Consider the following 19,586-nt stretch of genomic DNA (forward strand, 5'->3'; position numbering starts at 1 on the left):
TAGTCAGTCAGTAGGAGGGAAAAGCAAAGGCCTGAGCAAACACCAGTCTTGGTATGTAGAAAGCATCCTTTATTCGGAGACTGTTTCTATGCTCTCAGTGTCTCCTCAGAACGTGAAAGGAGTCTGGGTTTACATGCAGAACTGACTTACAGCACCTGTAAGACTGTCTGGAGGAGAGACTCTGTCAGCATCAGCACTAGACATGCTGACCCCCGACAGCCCTCCCTCCCCGTGACCATGCCTGTGCTTGGGCTGCAGGTCTGAGCGCCATTCACGTAGCCATGATGAGCAACAGCTTGCCGTGCCTCCTGCTACTCATGGCCGCGGGGGCTGACGTCAACGCGCAGGAGCGGAAGTCGGGGCGCACGGCGCTGCATCTGGCCGTGGAGCACGACAACATCTCCTTGGCTGGCTGCCTGCTCCTGGAGGTGAAGGACACGCTTACCTGCCTTTGCATTCAATTCCCAAAGGGGATTTGGGGCAATCTTTTCAAAGAATGATGTCACGAGCAGGTTATCTCGCTACATTCTGCTCCACCTTTGTAATATCTACTCTATCTACTCGATGCTTCAGAATAGCAGCTCAGGCTCTCCTGGCATCCCTTGCCTGGTTATTTCTAACTGGGGATTTCTTCAATGGCAGAGCCTGCCCAAAATAGCAACAGGGCTGGTAATGTGACCCGGGGAGCCATGCAGACAGGGGGAGGTGGGGACAAAAGGGCGAGAGAACCTTGGACTAACCCTTTTCTGTGTGGGGGGATTTTAGGGTGATGCCCATGTAGACAGCACCACCTATGATGGAACTACACCCCTGCACATAGCGGCTGGGAGAGGGTCCACGAGGCTGGCAGCTCTTCTCAAGGCAGCAGGTAAGGCAGCCTGGCGGTCGGTGATGGAAAATGTCATCAGGAATGCAAACCCAGCCTCAATAGAGCAGCCGTGCCACCTTCTTAAGCCACAGACCCGCTGCAGAAAGGCACAATAGAAGTTCTCTGGCAAATCACATTCAGCTGCCGTAAAGGCACTGTTTGGACTAGTAATCCTGGGCTTCGTGCTGACAGTCAGGTTAGTTTTTACTCTCCAGCTCACCTGTTTGTGTTGGATGTGGGTTGTCTTCACTGACTCCCATGACAAGAGATCTTCTTAACGCTGAATCGAATTCCCTGTAGAACTCGGAGCAGTATCCACCTCAGGTCATGTCACAAGTCCTCAGAAGGAAAAGTTTATTTGTATAAGAAATGATTTAAAGACTTCCTTTTGCAAGAAAGGTCCCTGAGAAGCCAAAGTAATAGGAAAAAACAAATGGGCTGTGTGTTGAGTACTGTCATGTGCCAGGCACTAAAAATCGCTAGCTTCTGTTGGGCTAGGCACTTCACATGCACTGTCTCATTTAGTCTTACTTAATCCACAATAACCCTTTAAGACAAATCCCATTATTAGTCCCATTTTATAGCCAAGGAAACAGACTAGAGAGACTTCTGCATCCCAGTCCCAGGGCCCCAGTAAGGGGCAGAGCTGTGAGTCACACCTCGTCACCCTAACTTCCAGACTCTATTCTCTCTGCTGTGTTTCTGTCCCGTTTTGCTCAAGGATTTGAAGGTGTTATTCCAATTCAATCCTCTCTTCCTGTGAAATATAGAAAAATTATTCCTGCTCATCCTTGAATCTCTAATGCCTTGTGTATTTATTTATTTATTTATTTATTCATGCATGCATGCGGTGCGCGGGCCTCTCACCGTTGTGGCCTCTCCCGTTGCGGAGCACAGGCTCCGGACGCGCAGGCTCAGCGGCCATGGCTCACGGGCCCAGCCGCTCCGCGGCATGTGGGATCCTCCCGGACCGGGGCGCGAACCCGTGTCCCCTGCATCGGCAGGCGGACTCTCAACCACTGCGCCACCAGGGAAGCCCATGCCTTGTGTATTTAGAACCTCAAAAAAATGTTTAATGGAATTGGTATCTCAAGCCTGTCCTGGAATTTGTCTTTGGCAGCCCTACATTTTTCTGACCTCACATCCCGAATAAGCAGCAGCCTTTTCTTTCCCCCTTTGTCAGGTTGACGTTCCCGTGAACGAGACGATGATTGCAGTGTGTATGATTAGTGTGGGGAGTAACTGGTTATAATTAAGAAATGCCTTCAGACGAGAAGCTCTGACCCTCCCAAGAATGCTTTCTCTCTAGTTCTCAGTATCCCATGAAAGGAGTAGCAAGTAGCAGTTTCTCCAGTATATAAATGAAGAAACTCAGAAGAAAAACCTAGTCCTGGGCTTCCCTGGTGGTGCAGTGGTTGAGAATCCGCCTGCCAATGCAGGGGACACGGGGGTTCGAGTCCTGGTCCGGGAAGATCCCACATGCCGCGGAGCAACTAAGCGCGTGCGCCACAACTACTGAGCCTGCGCTCTAGAGCCCGCAAGCCACAACTACTGAAGCCTGTGCACCTAGAGCCTAGGCTCGGCAATAAGAGAAGCCACCGTAATGAGAAGCCCGTGCACCGCAACGAAGAGTAGCCCCCATTCACTGCAACTAGAGAAAGCCCACGCACAGCAGCGAAGACCCAATGCAGCCAAAAATAAAATAAAATTTAAAAACAAAAACAAAAAACCTAGTCCTGAGCTCAGAGTCATGAAGAAGATCACTTAAGGAACAGACCTAGTTCAGCTTCTCCATCTTTGGTCCTGCAAATTGTTCATCCTAGTTTCTCTACTGTTTCCGTGGTCAGGTGACACTTACTGCCCCAGAGATCAGGCTGCAGCTGGAAGAACGGAGTAAGAAGTGGCATGCAGATCCTCTCGTTAGGCACTCCCTATTATTGAAGTTGTCAAAAGTCAAACGTCCTCCCAGCAAGACTAAAACAAGGTCCTCCTTCCAAAAGGAGAGCGTGCTAAACTGCCTACTGTTCATCAGGCAGCAGGCTAAACACTCTCTGAATAAAAATAGCCTCTCTCAGCCTTTGAGAAGTTAACTCTAGCCTTAATTTTTGAGTTACTTCAGGTGCTTCTTGCTGCTAGCCAAGGAACAGACTAGATTTTCCAAGATTGGCCCTAACTTTTTCAACAACTCCACATCCTACCAGAAGGTTTTCTTGGCATTTTGCATTTAAGGTTCAGTGCCGTACCCAGGAATAAAGTGGAACAGGTTGGCACTAGACAGCAAGCAGCTTTGCTCTTTGAGGAAGCAGGCGAAGAGGCTGAGAAGCGTGCGGTGCTGGGCATCAGTTTGAACATTTAGGAGCTTAAGCCTGAGCATGCACCCTAGTCCCTGTCAACTGCTGCCGTCCGTCCTCAGGTTAAAGACGCATCGTTCACCTGAAAACTATCCTATAGCGTTCAATGTGAGAGTCAGCATGTTCCAGGTCTTTTGTTTTTGAAAGTGTCCTTGGCCATATGGGGTATCTGCAGTCACCTTTACAGTCGAGATGCATTAGAAGTTATTTAAATTTAAATTTTTAAATTTAAAAGCAGGTTTCTGGATATTTCAGTAGAAATGTGTTTTATATGTTTATAAATAAACATGTTTTATCTGTTTATAGACACTGACCCCTGCAGGCAGTTAGAAGTTGACAAGATGTGGGTTTACCTAACGCTGTGTAACTTGACTTCGCAGGAGCAGATCCCCTGGTGGAGAACTTTGAGCCTCTGTACGACCTGGATGACTCTTGGGACGAGGATGGAGAGGACGAAGGAGTCCTGCCGGGAACCACTCCTCTGGATATGGCCGCCAGCTGGCAGGTGAGTGTGGCTCCGCCTGTGTGCTGGCTGCTCCTGACGGAGCTCCAGGTCCAGGGACGTCAGACCAGGTGGCCTTCCTCGCTCTTTACTCCCCAAAGCACATGCCTGTTATTTTTTAAGAAAGTCTGCTTGTCAAGAGCTGTGTTTATCTTGAAAAGCCTATCTGTGAAAGATCTAGGTCAGCAGAGTTCTGAGTGTAAAAGTATACGCCTAATCAGATCAGAGTTAGATGAGAGAAACACAAAATTCACGTTACAGGTTACCCACTCTGAACTTACACCACAGTCGTTCCCATCTCAGTTTCTGAAGCCCCAGGATAAATGTTACGGTTAGCTTGAACTTTGGTAAGTGATTTCTGAACATAAAAAGAAATGGGGAGTCTTCTGAGGATCTGCACAAATATAAACAAAGTAAACAGCCTTAAAGCTTTCCTCGGAACTCTGCTGACCTGAGATCTGAAGGCGAAAGCAGTTACTCGGTCTTTGGGCCCAGGGAGGGGAGCCAGAGGGAGGAGGTGGGCGGCGCACACGTGCCCAGCCCAGCTAAAGAACCCTTCTTAGGGGCAGGTGCTGCGCCCTGTCCAGACTGCTCGCTTGCCTCCTTGCGGGCCGTGTGGGTTGAGCTGAGTGACCCTGGCAGAGAGACCACACGGCTCTCTTTACGTTGAACGCCTGGTTTTCCCAGAAGCCTCACCACAGAACACAAAGATAACCCACTTCAGTGACCCCGTGTGGTCCTCGCCCAGGTCAGCCAGCCACCGAGTGGCTGCAGAGAGCACAGAACAGCCCCCAGAGCTATGGAGTTTGGGGTTTTTTTCTCCCTTTTAACCTAAGACTTTTCTGGCCCCGCAGTTAAAATGTGGATGGTGCCAGGAGGCTGACCCCAAGCCCCGTGAGCATTTGTACACCTCAGTTTGAGCAAGTTCGTAAAACTCATTCTCAGAAGCCTTTTTACTAGGGAGGAGGGGCAGCCACGGAACCCAGCTTCACAGCTCAGCGTGAGCTCAGCCCTCTCCCTAGCTCTCAGGAAACATCGCTGACCGACCCGCGGCTGACTGGGTGGCCTAGACTGCCTGTGCCCCTCAGAAGGGCCGTGGCCTTGGCTCTCTGCGAGGCTGGGTTGGGTCTTCCTACCCACCTCAGGCAGCTCCCGTGGAGCACAGCCTCCCAGGCCGAGAGCCCCCCAGCGGGCACACGTATTCCCGGGCGATGGTACTGACTCCTCTTCCCATTCCTCCATCTTTGGGGTCCTAGCCCCTCCTGAGGAGGACATGCCGAGTTCTTTATTACAAAGAAGCAGATTTCCCTCATGGTCCCTTTAATGTGTAACATTTCCCCGTGATTTTCTTCCCAACAGGTATTTGACATATTAAATGGGAAACCCTATGAGCCAGAGTTTACATCTGACGATTTACTGGCACAAGGTGAGTTGTGGGAGAAGCGGGTTCTTTGCGCCAGTGTCGTCTCCACCCTGTCACTGAAAGGGGGGGGGTCAGGGTGTGCTGTGAAAGGCACAGGGGCTTCCTTCAGAATCAGGAGACCCTGGAGGGGGTGCCACGGAGAAGGTCCAGCTGTAACTTACGACAGCGTGGGCTGCGGCTGACTTTCCAGTGAAGGAGCGTGACTGCTTCCTCGGGGCGGGAGGGTGAGCGGTGTGGCAGCGACCCGTCCCTCCGGAGTGTCCCTGGTCGGTGAGGACAGTCGTGTTTCTTCTTTATTTTCTTCAGGAGACATGAAACAGCTGACGGAACATACTAAGTTGCAGCTCTACAAGTTGCTGGAAATTCCTGATCCAGACAAAAACTGGGCTACGCTGGCACAGAAATTGGGTTTGGGGATACTAAATAATGCCTTCCGGCTGAGCCCTGCTCCTTCCAAAACTCTTATGGACAACTACGAGGTAACGCGTCCTCTTACATCTTGGACTACGTTTATTGGACTTTGCTCTGTTAACATCATTGGCTGGAGCATAATCCCTTTCCTTCTCCCTTAACTCTGAGGAAGAAAATCAGTCATTACCCGTGTCCTGGGAGGGTTGACCCAGGACAGCAGGAAACCCACCTTGGCTGTTTTCAGACACCTTGAGACTTGCTGCAGAAATGCTAGAGTGTCAGGATGGTCACAGAACTTTGATCTCCCTGAACAAAGACGAAAGACTGTAATCAACCTTCATGCCTTGCCCTCCCCAAGAACATGCCTTGATACCATGTCAGCACATGGAACCAGTGACGTGACTCCTTGCGGAGCCATTACCTGGTGATGCTTTCATTTCTAAAACGAAAAGGTAGAAAAACATGGGGTGAAATCACTTTCTATGGCAAAGTTCATCATCAGCTCGTTTCTCAGTGGTTTTCAGAGCTTCAGGGATATGGGGTAGACTTCACTCTGGGTAGAGTTTTACTGCCTCAGCACTTTCTCTGCTTACTATAAAGTGCTTCTCCGTGATTTCCTGAGTGGTCTTTGAGCTGCAACAGGAAACTTGATTCAAAGACAGCGTATTTTTTAGTTGCTCTCTGCCCTGAGAGCAACCTCCCAGCCCTCCGGCTATCTCAGGGGAAGGGGCGTGCTGTCGTGTTTGCAGCCTGCCTGCTTGTCCCTGCACAGCTTTGAACGCAGAGACACCCTCTTTCTTCATTTCTGTCTCGCAGGTCTCTGGGGGGACAATAAAGGAGCTGGTGGAGGCCCTGAGGCAGATGGGCTATACCGAAGCCATTGAAGTGATCCAGGCGGCCTTCTGCACGTCGGGCAGCGCGGCCACCAGCCCGGTGGAGGCTGCCCCCGAGGCCCACTCGCTGCCCTTCTCGCCTGCCTCCACAGGGCAGCAAATAGGTAAAAAAAAAAAAAAAAAAAAAAAAAAAAGGACTGAAAAAGTGGTCGAGACATTTCCCTGCCCGGCCAGGCTGGCGCCTTCAGCCTCTGGGGCTGTGGCCTGTCCTCCCCACCACCATCTCCTGGACGCGCCGTCCGCTATGTGCGTCTCCCTTGGGGACCACGGGTTGTACTGTCTTCCCCTCCGGACGCTACCATTCAGGGGAGGGGCTGTCCCCACAACAGCCACGTGGGCACACGAGTCGCTCAGCTTCACGGTAGAGACCAAAACAGCAGGCTGCGGTGGTGAAGGCCAGCATTACTTCTCTCGCTTCTTAAATTTACGAGAGAGAGAGAGAGAAATGTGCAGACCCGGGTCGGTGGAAGCAGGACTAGCGCCCCAGGCTGTGGGCTGACGCTGTGACGCTTCCCACCGCTGCCCAGGCTCCCCGCTTCCAGCGGTCCTGTCTCTCCTTCTCCCCCCTCCCCGCGTCCACAATGCTGACCCGTCACCCCACCTAAAACACGTGCCCTAATGGACTCTCAGCACCCCAGTCCTCTGTTTCCCTTCAAATGTATTCTCCCGCTCTAACCACCATTTCTCTCATGCTCTCTCCTCCTACACTGCCAGCACCCCTTCCCTCTCCTTACTCATCCTGTGTCCTCGCCTCACTCCTCCGGGAACATAGAAACCACTGGACTTCTCTCATCTTTGCACCATCAAACCACCAGCCCGCCTGGGCCCGCCGCTTGCCCGGCCAGGTCCTGCTCCTCTAACCCTCGCCTCTCTCTCACGCCTTAGCATTTTCTCCCTCTCAACTAGATCCCCTAGCAAGCGTGCTGTAGTTTCTCCCATCTTTTCAAAATAAAACAAACAGAAACCAACCAACAAACATCCCCTTGGTTCCCCCATCCCCTTTAGCCGCAGCCCGATTTCTCTGTTCTCCTACCCAGCCAGGCTTCCCGGAAGAATTTTGTAGAGTTACTCTCTCCACCCCTTCACCTCTCTCCTAGACGCCCTGCCCCTGCAGTCGGCCTCTACCCGACCCCTGCACCAGGCCTCCGCTCATCACGAGGGCCAGCATCTGCTCAGGTCTGGTCACCAGCCTTGCCAGCTCCTCTGCCTCTCCGGCGTGTATCACAGGGGCCACTCCTCAGACAGCCTCCCCTCTGGGCTCTTCCCCATAGCACGCTCACCTCCACACGCACCTTTTAAAGTTGCAGCCTCCAGAGCCCCATCCTAGGCACTCCTTACTTGTCCTCACCTGCGCAGGACCCTTGATACCCGCTCCAGCCGGGCTCGGCGCTGGCCACGGCGGTCACAGGCACCGCCATCCTCCAAGAGGTTGCGACTGTGTGTGAACGCTCGCTGGCCCTGGCCACCCCCGTGCAGCCCGCCTTCATCTCTTGCCTCGACGCCTGCAGCAGCTCCCACTCAGTCCCCCTGTTGCCAGTCTATCCGCCCGCCTTCAGTCCATTCTCTACACAACAGGTAGTGTGATTCTTTCTAAAAGGATGTTCCTCCCTCCCCTTCATTCAGCCATTCAACAGATCTCTACTGAGCACATCTGGCGTGCCCACCCAGCAGTGTCGCAGGCGTTGAAGATGGGGCAGTGAGCGGCAGAGACCGCATCCCTGCTTTAGCTGCTCTCTCTTTCAAACACCGCTTCTCCTGCCCTTCCTCCTGCCCTGCCGCGTGTCCCTTCTGCGCCCCCCCCCCCCCCCCCCCCCCCCACCCCAAGGCCCCTCCCCGCATCCCTGCTTTAGCTGCTCTCTCTTTCAAACACCGCTTCTCCTGCCCTTCCTCCTGCCCTGCCGCGTGTCCCTTCTGCGCCCCCCCCCCCCCCCCCCCACAGATCACTAGTCCGATCCAGGCTCAGGGTCTTTGAGCTTTCTCGTCCCCTTCCCTGCAAAGGTCCTTACCTGGCGGGCTCCTTCTTGCCGTTCAGTTTCAGCACTGGTGTCACCTTGCTGGGGTGGGAGGGTCCTTCCTAGGGGAGTGAGGACAGGTGTTGTGCAAGCTTTAGAAAGGAATAGCATATCCACCAGAAAACCACCCACATCTCCTGTCATATGACCTGACGCTCCGTCTACACAAACAAAGAAGTAGGTAAATACTTCTATTTTAAAAAGCCTTAAGCCCTCAACTTGTAGTTATTTTAAAAATACCTCGCAGTTCCTAGCACATAACAAAAACCCATAAAGATTGATGGGTTGACTAAATCAATAACAACAGCCATGCCACTGCCATTAAGGTCTTAACGTTTTTAACATTGGAATTTAATATACAAGATAGCTTTTTGATTCGTGTACGGCAGACTTCTGTTTCCTTGGTCACTCTCTCCCTATAGGAAATAATTCACATTGCTCAGATCCCTAAAGACACTTCTCAAAGCAGACTCTGACCTAATTGCCCAGTAGAGACTCATTTTCATCAAAATCACCTTACTTTTTTTGGCTACCAAAGTATTTTTGAGGCAGCGTATAGTGTCTAATAGCATACGAGGCCCAGAGAGAGATCTCATTTTTATTTCCTACTTCTGTCACCAATTTATTTTGCCTATGTTCAGCAATTTCCCCAGCTATACAATAGGTAATACAGTGGGTGGAAAAAATACACCTAATTTCTAAGAAAAAAAAAAAGGTACACTTTGAGTCTAGAGAATTCAGAAAGGATTCTGATAAACATGAGGCTAGATTATAAGAAAGAGAGGGGAAAACACTTGGCTAACTTTGACGTTTTCACACTTTTTATAAAGCTCAGTGTTTTCTGTCCCCCCCACCCCACCCCCCCACCCCCGTGAACAGCAGCAACACCTGGGGCGGCGTAGGTGGGCCCGTGGTGACTGGTGGAGGGTAACAGGCAGAATCCTGCAGCCCACGAGCCTTCCAGATGCACATGGGAGCCCAGCGGGGATGGCAGGTGCACAAGAGCGAGGGCCTGGCCGTGTTCCCGGTGCATCCCCGTGAGTCCGTGCTTTCTCCCCCCAGACGAGTTCCGGGACGACAGCATCTGTGACAGCGGCGTAGAGACATCCTTCCGCAAACTCAGCTTCACAGAGTCTCTGACCAGCGGGAGCTCGTTGCTAACTATTAACAAAGTGCCCCACGATTACGGGCAGGAAGGACCTCTAGAAGGCAAAATTTAGCCTGCTGGCAGCTTCCAACACCGAGTAAACCAAAGCTCTGAAATTCCATCGCATTGTCCAGAGGAAGGAAGTGCGTCTGAAGGTGCTCCGAGGAATACCGGCCTGCTTGGATCGCTCTGGGGTGTAATTCAAGGCCTTAAACGTGGATTTCTTCTTTGGTTCTGAAATGAATTTTAGTTCAGTTGACTTACCAATAGTATCTACGATCACAGCCCGCGGCTGGGCTGACGCCTCTTTGGGAGCGCAGTAGCTTGTTGAGCTTTACCAGCTGCTTTCTGTTATCATTGCTGCTCTCTCCGCCTGCTGCTTTCCCCCTGTCATTAGAAGTTGTCACAGTCCCTCCTGGGTGTTCCTTCTGGCCGTCCATAGCACAGTTGTGCATTCAGATTAAGGATTATGAAGAGGGATATTTTAAAGTGAGAGTTATTTGGTGTGTGATTTAAAAAAAAAAAAAAAAAAAAAAAAAAAGGCTCATTAGGACTTCCCTGGCTGTCCTGTGGTTAGGACTCGGTGCTTCCACTGCAGGAGGCCCGGGTTCGATCCCTGGTTGGGGAACTAAGATCCCGCAAGCCGAGTGGCAGGGAAAAATAAATAAATAAATAAAAGCTCACTGCTTTTCCTAACGTGGTTCTCTCTGTGATTTGAAAAAAGAATATGTACATGTCAATATTTAAACATGGTTACAATCAGTGCTGAAAACGGTATTTCCCCCCTTTGGCTGCATTTTGCTATTGTAAATATGTTTTTTTAGATCAAATACTTTAAAGGAAAAAATGTTGGATTTATAAATGCTATTTTTTATTTTACTTTTATAATAAAAGGAAAAGTAAATTGATGACCTCATCTTGTTTGATCTCTACAAATATTTTTCTAAGATTATTCCTTATAATCACGGGATCATTCCATAGCCTGGTTCTCACCTTCACAGTTTCCTCTAGAATCAATTTTTTTGATCCAGAAATGAGCAAAAAAAAAATTATCAAAAAAAATATTTCAACCTGAGATGAAAGCTTTGGGTTTGTCAAATCCTTGCCAGGCTCATTTCATTTAGGCTGTGTCACTTCATCTTCCTCCATCATCTCACGCAAAACTGTTTCCTCTTCAACCCTCAATGTGTTCCCAATGCCTCTGCGATGCGTAAGGTATTGAAAAGCCTTCCAGCACGAAGCTTTGCTGAACTCTTCACTCAAGAGGTTGAAAATAAGGGAGAGGAGAAATGAAAAGTGTTTGAATGAGGTGCTGTGGTGGACACTGTGATGTGCAACCCAGATCCTTCTTCCACAAAGGACTTGTCAGCCCAGCTGCTGGGGGCACACTAAACCAGTCCTTCCTTGTCATTTCAACAGTCTTCACCAGGTATAGATTCCATCTCAAGAAACCACTTTCTTTGCTCATCCGTAAGAAGTAACTCTTCATCCCTTTAAGATTTATTATGCGATGGCAGCACTTCAGTCACATCTTCAGGCTCCACCTCTAATTCTACTTCTCTTATTATGTCCACCACATCTGCAGTTCATTCCTCCACTGAAATCTTGGCCCCCTCAAAGTCATCCATGAGGGCTGGAATCAACTTCTTCCAAACTCCCGTAGGAATGTGGATATTTTGACCTCTTCCCAGGAATCATGAATATTCTTCATGGCATCGAGAATGGTGAATCCTTTCCAAAAGGTTTTCAATTGAATTTGCCCAGATCCAGCAGAGGAATTTCTACCTATAGCCTTACAAAGTGTATTTCTTAAATGATAAGACTTGAAAGTCGAAATTACTCCTTGATCCACGGCTGCAGAATGGATGTTGTGTTAGCAGGCGTGAAATCGTCATTAATCTTGTTGTCCATCTCCATCGGAGCTCTCGGGCGACCAGGTGCGTTGTCAACGAGCAGTCATATTTTGAAAGAAATCTCTTTTGCTGAGCAGTAGGTTTCAACAGTGGGCTTAAAATATTCAGCAAACCATGTTGTAAACAGATGTGCTGTCATCTAGGCTTTGTTGTGCCACTTATGGAGCACAGGCAGAGTAGATTTAGTGTAATTCTTAAGGGCTCTAGGGCTTTTAGAATTGTTAAGTGAGCACTGGTTTCAATTTAAAGCCACCAGGTACATTAGCCCCTAACAACAGAATCAGCTTGTCCTTTGAAGCCAGGCATTGACTTCTGCTCTCTAGCTATGAAAGTCCTAGACGGCATCTTCCAATAGAAGGGTGTTTCATCTACATTGAAAATTTGCTGTTTAGTGTAGCCACCTCGTTTAGTTATCTTCGATCTTCTGGATAACTTGCTGTGGCTTCTACATCAGCACTTGCTGTTCCACCTTGCACTCTGATGTTATGGAGATGCCTTCCTTCCTTCAACCTCTTGACCCAACCTCTGCCAGCTTCAGACATTTCTTCTGCAGCTTCCTCACCTTTCTCAATCTTTACAGAATTGAAAAGACTTAGGGCCTTGCTCTGGAATAGGCTTTGGCTTAAGGGAATGTTGTAGCTGGTTTGATCTTCTATCAGCAATAAGGCTCTTTTGCTTTCTTATCTTTGGTGTGTTCACTGGAGGAGCACTTTTCATTCCTTTCAAGAATGGAAGGGAATTGGCTTGGCTAACTGGTGCGAGAGGCCTAGTTTTCAGCCTTTCTTGGCTTTCGACATACCTTCCTGAGTTTGATCATTTCTAGCTTTTGATTTAAAGGGAGAAACGTGCAATTTTTCCTTTCACTTGAACACTTAGAAGACCTTGTAGGGTTATTAACTGGCCTGATTTCAATATTGTTGTGTCTCAGGGATTAGAGAGGCCCGAGGAGAAGGAGAGAGACAGGGAACGGCCATTCGGTGAAGCGGTCAGACCACACACATCATTTATCAGTTAGGTTCACCGTCTTGTATGGGCATGGTTTGTGACACCTCAAAACAATTGCAATAGTAACATCAAAGATCACAGATCACCATAACAAATACAATAATAATGAAAAATTCGAAATATTTCAAGAATTACCAAATTGTGACACCGAGACACGAGGTGAGCAAATACTGTTGTAAAAATGGCACTGGTTGGGGCTTCCCTGGTGGCGCAGCGGTTGAGGGTTCGCCTGCCGATGCAGGGGACACGGGTTCGTGCCCCGGTCCGGGAGGATCCCACGTGCCGCGGAGCGGCTGGGCCCGTGAGCCATGGCCGCTGAGCCTGCGCGTCCGGAGCCTGTGCTCCGCAACGGGAGAGGCCACAACAGTGAGAGGCCCGCGTACCGGAAAAAAAAAAAAAAAAAAAAAAATGGCACTGGTTAACACAGGGTTACCACAAACCTTCAATCGATAAAAACAAACCAAAACAAACCAAAAAACCCCCTGCAATATCTGCAAAGCACAATAAAGAAAAGCGCGATCAAATGAGGTATGCCTGCATTCCACTTTTTGAAAGTTGTATTTTTAAAGTAAAAACAGTAGCTCTGAGTCTCCCTAATTCTCCAACAGCAAACCCATGCCTCCATTCCTCCCCCAGTTTCATTCCTCTGTGAGAAACAGTTATTTTCCCGGCGGCCACGACGAGGCCTCCACTCTTACTGAGGGGAGGGGCCCTACGTTCCTTCCCTGTACATCTAGCCGGGTGTGTGACAAGGGGAGAAGTGATGCTAAGGGATTTCCAAGGTTAGGTAGGAAAATGCAATACAACTTCAGTCCCCCTGGGTCGGGTCTCTCCCTCCTGGAACCTAGTCACCAGTCATGCTCTGAGAGAGCCAGTGGCCACGTGGAGAAGCCACGTGTAGGTGTCCAACCAACAGCCTTCACCAAGGTCACAGCCAACGCCGGCGTCAACCAGCAGACGTGTGAGGGAGTGAAGCTTTGAGAGGATTCCAGCCAGAGCGACGCCTGTCTAGCCTTCACGCTGCCTCAGGTGACACGCGGAGGCCTGCCCCAGTGGCAGATTCAGGAGTAAATGAAACAATGGCTGATGTTTTCAGCCTTCGGTGTGGTGTGGCTTGTTACCGTCTCCAGGTCTCTAGCCCAACAATTCCCACACCAGGAGGTCACTTTAAAGAGAAGCTGACGGCAGCAGGAACAACGAAGCAACTCATGCCCAGACTAAAAATAACATTCCCCTACTTTAATAAGAAGCCCTGCTTCTGTTGCAGAAACTTCCTCTCTCTCCTCCCAGATCGCAGCGCTGCCCTGAGCCTCTGCATGGTGCTCAGACAAAAAGGCTACCAACGCTGTCTGTGCCTCTGAGGAAAGAGTGTTTTTCATTTTGGACCAGCAGATGGGGAAAAATACCAGAAGGAATGCCGGAGACAGGTGGAAAGCTACAATGGGCCTGAAATAAACCTTCCCAGAAAGCTGTCTCTCAGCAGGAAGCCATTTAAAAATAGCTTCCTGGACTTCGCAGGTGGTGCAGTGGTTAAGAATCCGCCAGCCAATGCAGGGGACACGGGTTCAAGCCCTGGCCCGGGAAGATCCCACATGCCGCGGAGCAACTAAGCCCGTGAGCCACAACTACTGAGCCCGCGTGTCACAACTATTGAAGCCTGCGTGCCACAACTACTGAGCCCGCGTGCCACAACTACTGAAGCCTGTGCACCTAGAGCCTGTGCTCCACAACAAGAGAAGCCACTGCAATGAGAAGCCCACGCACCGCAACGAAGAGTAGCCCCTGCTTGCCGCAACCAGAGAAAGCCCGCGCGCAGCAACGAAGACCCAACGCAGCCAAAAATATAAATAAATTAATTAATTAAATTAAAATAGCTCCCTTAGAACCTTCATCATCTTTTGAGCTTTCTATACCCTGCAAGCATAACCTAGACTTTTTCAGGATCGGCAGTCTTTCTTTTGTGGCTGTAGGAAGCCAGCTTGCTGCTCAGTTACCCACCGGAGTCCCCTGCAGTAGTTGGATGTGGCGAGGATATTCCCGGCACCACCTCGGAGGGCAGCCCCACAAACCCACAAGCCGGACCCTCTGCATCTTAGCAGGAGAAGAGAGGGGAAGGAGCCAGGCAGATTTGAGCATTTGTTATTTGCCAGCCCCTTTGCTTTAATGAATTCTAGTGATAACTTTCATGACATCCCTATGGGGTACATATTTAACCCCAATTTTACAATGAGGAAACAGATAATCTGAATGTTAACTAACTCACCCCAGATTCAAATCCAGGTGTGTCTGATTCCACAGGTTATTCTTTAGCCATACCTGAAGTCCTGTATTTGAGAGAGAAAGAAAAAAATCCATACAAATCTGTATAAGGATGATGGAGTCATACCCCAGGCGAAATGCAAAGTGAACCCAGAGTATCGCTAAAAAGATATGTTGCTTAAATGTTCACATGACTTGATTTTCCCTGTACTAACAGGCTAAGATGCTTAACTGTGAATTACTCATAGACTGGAGGTCTCTAGTTGCATCTCTTTCTCCTCCTTATTTTGTGTTTTTGGGGGAATTTTCTGATTGTGCTTCCGCAGGTAATGGACTTAGGGGGGCATAGAAGCCAAGAGAAGATGAAACTAAAATTCTTTTATTTTCTTAAGGATCACAGAACTTAGGTCTAGACAATATCTTAAAGATCATCTAAATAAATCATCCAAATTGCCATCTTTTTTTAAACACCTATGACGTGAAAACATCTCCTCCCTATAATCCTCAGTATAGCTGCTGCTTTGTTTCACCACCAATCCCACACACTACAAGTTCCTGTCCATGGGTTTGCTAGGTTCGTCAGTTGGGTTTGGGGTTGAGGGAGGTGCTGAGGAGGGGCGTGAAATTAAATGGATAGCATTCTCCGTTATTATAGATTCCACTGTGTCTATAGTAGCCTGCTTCCATTACCCTGGACAAGTGACTAGGTCCACAAATTGTTAAAGTTTCTTAGAATAAGAGGGAGGAAGGGGCTGAGACAGCATTTTCTCACCTCCAACAATTAGCTTTTCCATGTTGATATCTCTCTCCAAAATGATTATTTCATTAAGATATCACAACAACCCTCAAGGAACGAAGATATGTATTCAGTCTAGATTTCTTGAGCATCTGTCACCTGCCAGGCACTACAGTGAGTGGTCACTCATTATCCCATATTACTTGTTCAAAAACTCTGTGAAATAAGAACTTTGTTGCAATTTTACAGATGAGGAGACTGAGGCACACATAAAGCATTTAACCACAGGATCTCCTGTCTCCACTAACGTGTTTTAATAAACCACACTTGCAGTAGGGGACAGGGGTGAGTAGGGCGTCTCTCTTCCACATAGTCATGAAGGGATCCAGGCTGACAGTGACTCTCCCTGCAACCCTTGGCTCCTAAGGTCTTGCTGGGGGTGATGGTCCAGTCAGCTGGAAAGGGAGAGCACGGAGAAGTACGTGTGGGTGTTTAGAATGGGCCCCTTCCTCCCTCACGCTGCACTGGAAAAAAACTTTAGTCCCATGGCCACACCAAGAGCTGGGAGGCTACCTACGTGGGTGATCTACTTTTGTTCCCAGTATTAGGAGGGGGGTTGCTTTTGGTGAACAGGTCCCGGTTTCTGGCACAAATCAAAATTCCTTACCTAAAGGATGGAGAGTGAACCTGAAGTTCCTTCGAGTTCCAACTTGTGTGCAAACATCCACTCACTCTGAAAGTCACCTGCAATCATGGTAAATGGCCATCACCAAGGGCAAAATCATTTCCCTGGATTAAGAAGGAAAGATGCATCGTAAGGACAATGTCACAGGTTCTCTTAAGGAAATCCTCAGAGATGACCAAGGGTATTAGATCAGGTAGGAGAGGGGAGGGACAGTTACCGCAGCAAAGTCTTGTTATCCCTGCTCTGACTCAGGAGGACTCCCGCTCTCCAGCCTCCATGGTCTGTAGTCCCTTAAATGCCGTGCAAGAGCCCTTGGGCATGTTGATGCCAAAGTTGAAGGTCTTCAAGTGGCCGTGGCGCTTGGGATCCCACCCAAAGGACAGGGACAAGCAAGTTCACCTTTCTTGCAGTCTGCAGAGAACTGAAAGAAGACTAGCAGATGAAACTGAATTCTAGCAATGCCATCTCCCAGGCTTCCTTCTTGGGACTCAGGAAGCAGAGTTGGTGCTGAAGAAGGTGAGGTGAAACCTCGCATACAATGGCATCAGCTCGGGGAGGTTGACGGGTTGACGCCAGACACCAGATAACCAGGTTGCTAGGTCTATTCTCTGGCCAGAGAGAGATTTTTCCTTTCCAAACCTGTTTTACAGCTTTCCTTCCCGTTCCTAAGGCAAGAAGGTACAACTGAAGTTATTTTTGCTTCAAAAATTTTAAATGAGAAACTTCATGCCATGAATTTTTTTCTTTGGCAGGACAACCAGTTTGTCACTTTGTTCAAATGTAAATGTTCTCTTTTGCTTTTGAAATAAACTTCCTTTCGTAGTCTTGAATAAAAATAAAAACAAAACTTGTAAACATGAATGCTGTCTTTTACAAGATATTTTCAAATATTTATTCTCATAACAATCTGAGAGGTAAAAAGCAGGCAGCGGGAGGAGTAATTCCTGCCACTTTCCACAGAAAGGAAAAGACCCTGCTGTGCCTGGAGGTCCCCAGTGCAGCGTAAGGGGCCGGACTCAGCCGTCAGTGCTCACACCGTGCCCCTGGGCCTCGCTCCACAGCCAATCACGGAGTGCACGGCTGCTCTGAAAGGAAAGGGGGCACAGACGTGCCCAAGAGGGGGTAGGCGAAGCTGCCCAAGTGCTGGCACTGAAGGCTGGTAAGCCAGCGGGAAACCGGCATCCCATCAACAAAGGACTCGAGAGCTTCAGTACGTGAGGCACTCACACTAGTCTCTGCAAATGAACCCCAGAGGGGCCACAAGAGTCATGCTGGTTTTCTCTCCCTACCCATCCTCCTTCAGCCTCACTCTCCTTCTTTGGCTTTGGAGCCCTCAGAAGCTTCATCTCAACACCCTGCCTGGTTCTGCCCACTTCCTTGTGTCCCTTCCATCCCACCAAAGTTCAAGCCAGGGCATCCAAAATGCTCCCCAAGGGGCACCGTGTTCATGCAGAATCCTGTCTCATAGCTGAGGCACAGCCTGGCCCAGAGAGGCCAGAGGACCAGCTATCACACGCCCGTGAAGACCCACCGCAGCTCCACAGGCAGGTACCACCACCGGAGCAGTGCCGCCCAAAAGAAACATTCCCGTCTCCTTCCTAAGTACCGCCCCCTGCACCCCGTCCATCACTGCCTGGGCCCCAGCACCAGGGGTGACTTTACCTCTCCCACAGACGGGGACATACACGCTCGGGAAGTATTTATGTGCTCCTGGATGACTGGGCGAGTCAGCCTGACGCCAAAGCAGCCCTCGGCCGTCTTCTCCTTCCCAGTGTTGATCAGGGAAGGTCAGAGTCACCGTTTGGCCCTGGCTGCCTTCCCACCTCACCACCAGCACGTCTTGAATGGTGACCAACATATGCACACAGCAAATGCGCCGGGGACCGTTCGTTTTAGTTCTGAAAGGCAAAGAGACTCCAGGTTTAAAGCTTCAAGAAAGAATGTGTGGCCAGCGAGTCACCCACATGCCCACAGGGCCACCCCCTTAGACAGAAGAGGCCATGCTGGACCAGGAAAGACCCTCCATCGCTCCCTCCATCACCAGAAGTTTGGGCCTTTCTGCAAACCATGCCGTAACTCACGGTTTCGGTAGTTCACGGTTTCAGTCCCTCTCGCTCTCCGTTACTGTGACTTTTAAGAGATCATCTGACTTCTCCCCCATCAATCAGCTATTCCGGAGGCTTTGTGCCAAGCTTTCATAGCTCCATAGCAGTTAAATTAGGATGAAAAATCATTCAGATGCCCTTTTGCCAGGTAGCAACAATGAAGGGAAATGAAATAAACTGAAAGGCAGAGAGCAGAAAGAGTCTCTCTGCAGATCATCAGCCTCATGGGTGCCCTGCCTCTGAGCCCTGGAGCTTGAACAAAGCTGCTGCCTTCCTTCCTCCCTCTCTCCCCGCTCCCCGCTTTCTCCCTCTATCCATCCCTCCTTCTTTCTCTCCTTCCCTCTCCCACTCTCTTTCTTTCAAGAAAGACTCCAGAATTCCAGGACACTGGCATCCAGCTCTCTGAAGCCTGGACAAGGGACGGGGTGGGGCGGGGGGTGCGGTCCCCACAAGCTCTTCCTTAGACTCCCCTCCCCGCTTTACTCTGGGGGAGCTTCTGGGAAACCAGTGCCCTGGCCCAGGGTCCCCTCCAGCCACCACCAGCCTCATTTCCTGTGCACAAGAGGCCTCTGCTGGAAGAAGCAGAACTTTGCACCATCACCGAACAGCTGGCATGCCTCTTGCTACTCAAATTTTTGCGTCAGTAAAATTGGAAGGAGGCTTACCAAAAGAAAGAAATTTAGAAATGCTTCGGCTTACTGCCTGAAAATGTCTCCTCCAACTCAGGTCACAGAAGCCTGATGATTATTTTCCCTTGGTAGAGGAAACTTAAATCATTCTGTTTCTTTTGGCAAGGAAAATGTAAGACCCCTAGGCCTGAACATCCCAGACACAGCAACTGTATTCTCCGAGGAATAATCATCATAAGCCAGCATTTACAACTCACTTACCCATCCTAGGCGTTGTACAGCCTTTATTTTACGTAATCCTCACAATTCTACGAGATGGTAATTCCTATTAACCTCATCTTAAAGATAAGGAAACTGAGGCTTAGAAGTTAAGTGATTTGTCCAAGTTCAGCACGTGTTAGAGCCAAACTTGCATACTGGAGGTTTAATATCAGAGCAAGAGCCCATACTGCCCTCTCCAGGGCCCGGCTATGTCTCACCTCCAAGCCCTGCCTTTATCCACAAGAATACTTTTGATTACAAAATCAGAACACCTGACTATGAGTGGATTAAACAAATAGAGGCTTTCTTTTTAAAATATCACTGCAAGAAGATCGGATATAGATCTAGATTTTACATGGAATCTTGCCTTTTAAAAATGTTAATAA

The 19,586-nt window shown here is 49.3% G+C and overlaps 2 protein-coding genes and 1 long non-coding RNA gene across 13 annotated transcripts in view; 1 reads left to right on the plus strand and 2 right to left on the minus strand.

Moving 5' to 3' along the window:
• The window catches only part of NFKB1 (nuclear factor kappa B subunit 1), a 123,324-nt gene extending 112,811 nt beyond the window's left edge, over positions 1-10,513 (plus strand). For 2 of the 3 annotated variants that reach the window (XM_024126593.2, XM_024126594.3), the window contains exons 18-24: positions 259-428; positions 766-868; positions 3,600-3,724; positions 5,081-5,147; positions 5,451-5,623; positions 6,372-6,552; positions 9,523-10,513. In XM_024126593.2, the coding sequence (XP_023982361.1) occupies positions 259-428; positions 766-868; positions 3,600-3,724; positions 5,081-5,147; positions 5,451-5,623; positions 6,372-6,552; positions 9,523-9,680 (977 nt within the window). In that variant the 3' untranslated portion in view covers positions 9,681-10,513. Of the gene's footprint in view, positions 1-258; positions 429-765; positions 869-3,599; positions 3,725-5,080; positions 5,148-5,450; positions 5,624-6,371; positions 6,553-7,162; positions 8,024-9,522 lie in introns of all 3 variants that reach the window. The other variant, XR_008617761.1, reaches the window with a different exon arrangement.
• Positions 336-3,661, minus strand: LOC129392233 (uncharacterized). The gene is made up of 4 exons (XR_008617762.1): positions 3,573-3,661; positions 2,646-2,748; positions 1,089-1,625; positions 336-422 (listed from the first exon to the last, which is right to left on the minus strand). It is a non-coding gene; the product is annotated as an uncharacterized lncRNA (long non-coding RNA).
• The window catches only part of MANBA (mannosidase beta), a 171,131-nt gene continuing 157,329 nt past the window's right edge, over positions 5,785-19,586 (minus strand). For 3 of the 9 annotated variants that reach the window (XM_055085888.1, XM_055085879.1, XM_055085889.1), the window contains 9 exons: positions 18,287-18,487; positions 17,868-18,103; positions 16,423-16,870; positions 16,188-16,309; positions 15,557-15,736; positions 14,789-14,849; positions 12,661-12,861; positions 8,455-8,522; positions 5,785-6,188 (listed from right to left, as the gene is read on the minus strand). The gene's annotated coding sequence lies outside the window, so the exon portion shown is untranslated. Of the gene's footprint in view, positions 6,189-8,454; positions 8,523-9,754; positions 9,842-11,838; positions 12,570-12,660; positions 12,862-14,788; positions 14,850-15,556; positions 15,737-16,187; positions 16,310-16,422; positions 16,871-17,867; positions 18,104-18,286; positions 18,488-19,586 lie in introns of those variants that run through there. The other 6 variants (XM_055085882.1, XM_055085880.1, XM_055085881.1 and 3 more) reach the window with 6 other exon arrangements.

This window comes from Physeter macrocephalus, chromosome 7, assembly GCF_002837175.3.
Source record: "Physeter macrocephalus isolate SW-GA chromosome 7, ASM283717v5, whole genome shotgun sequence".
NCBI classification, from domain to species: domain Eukaryota; kingdom Metazoa; phylum Chordata; class Mammalia; order Artiodactyla; family Physeteridae; genus Physeter; species Physeter macrocephalus.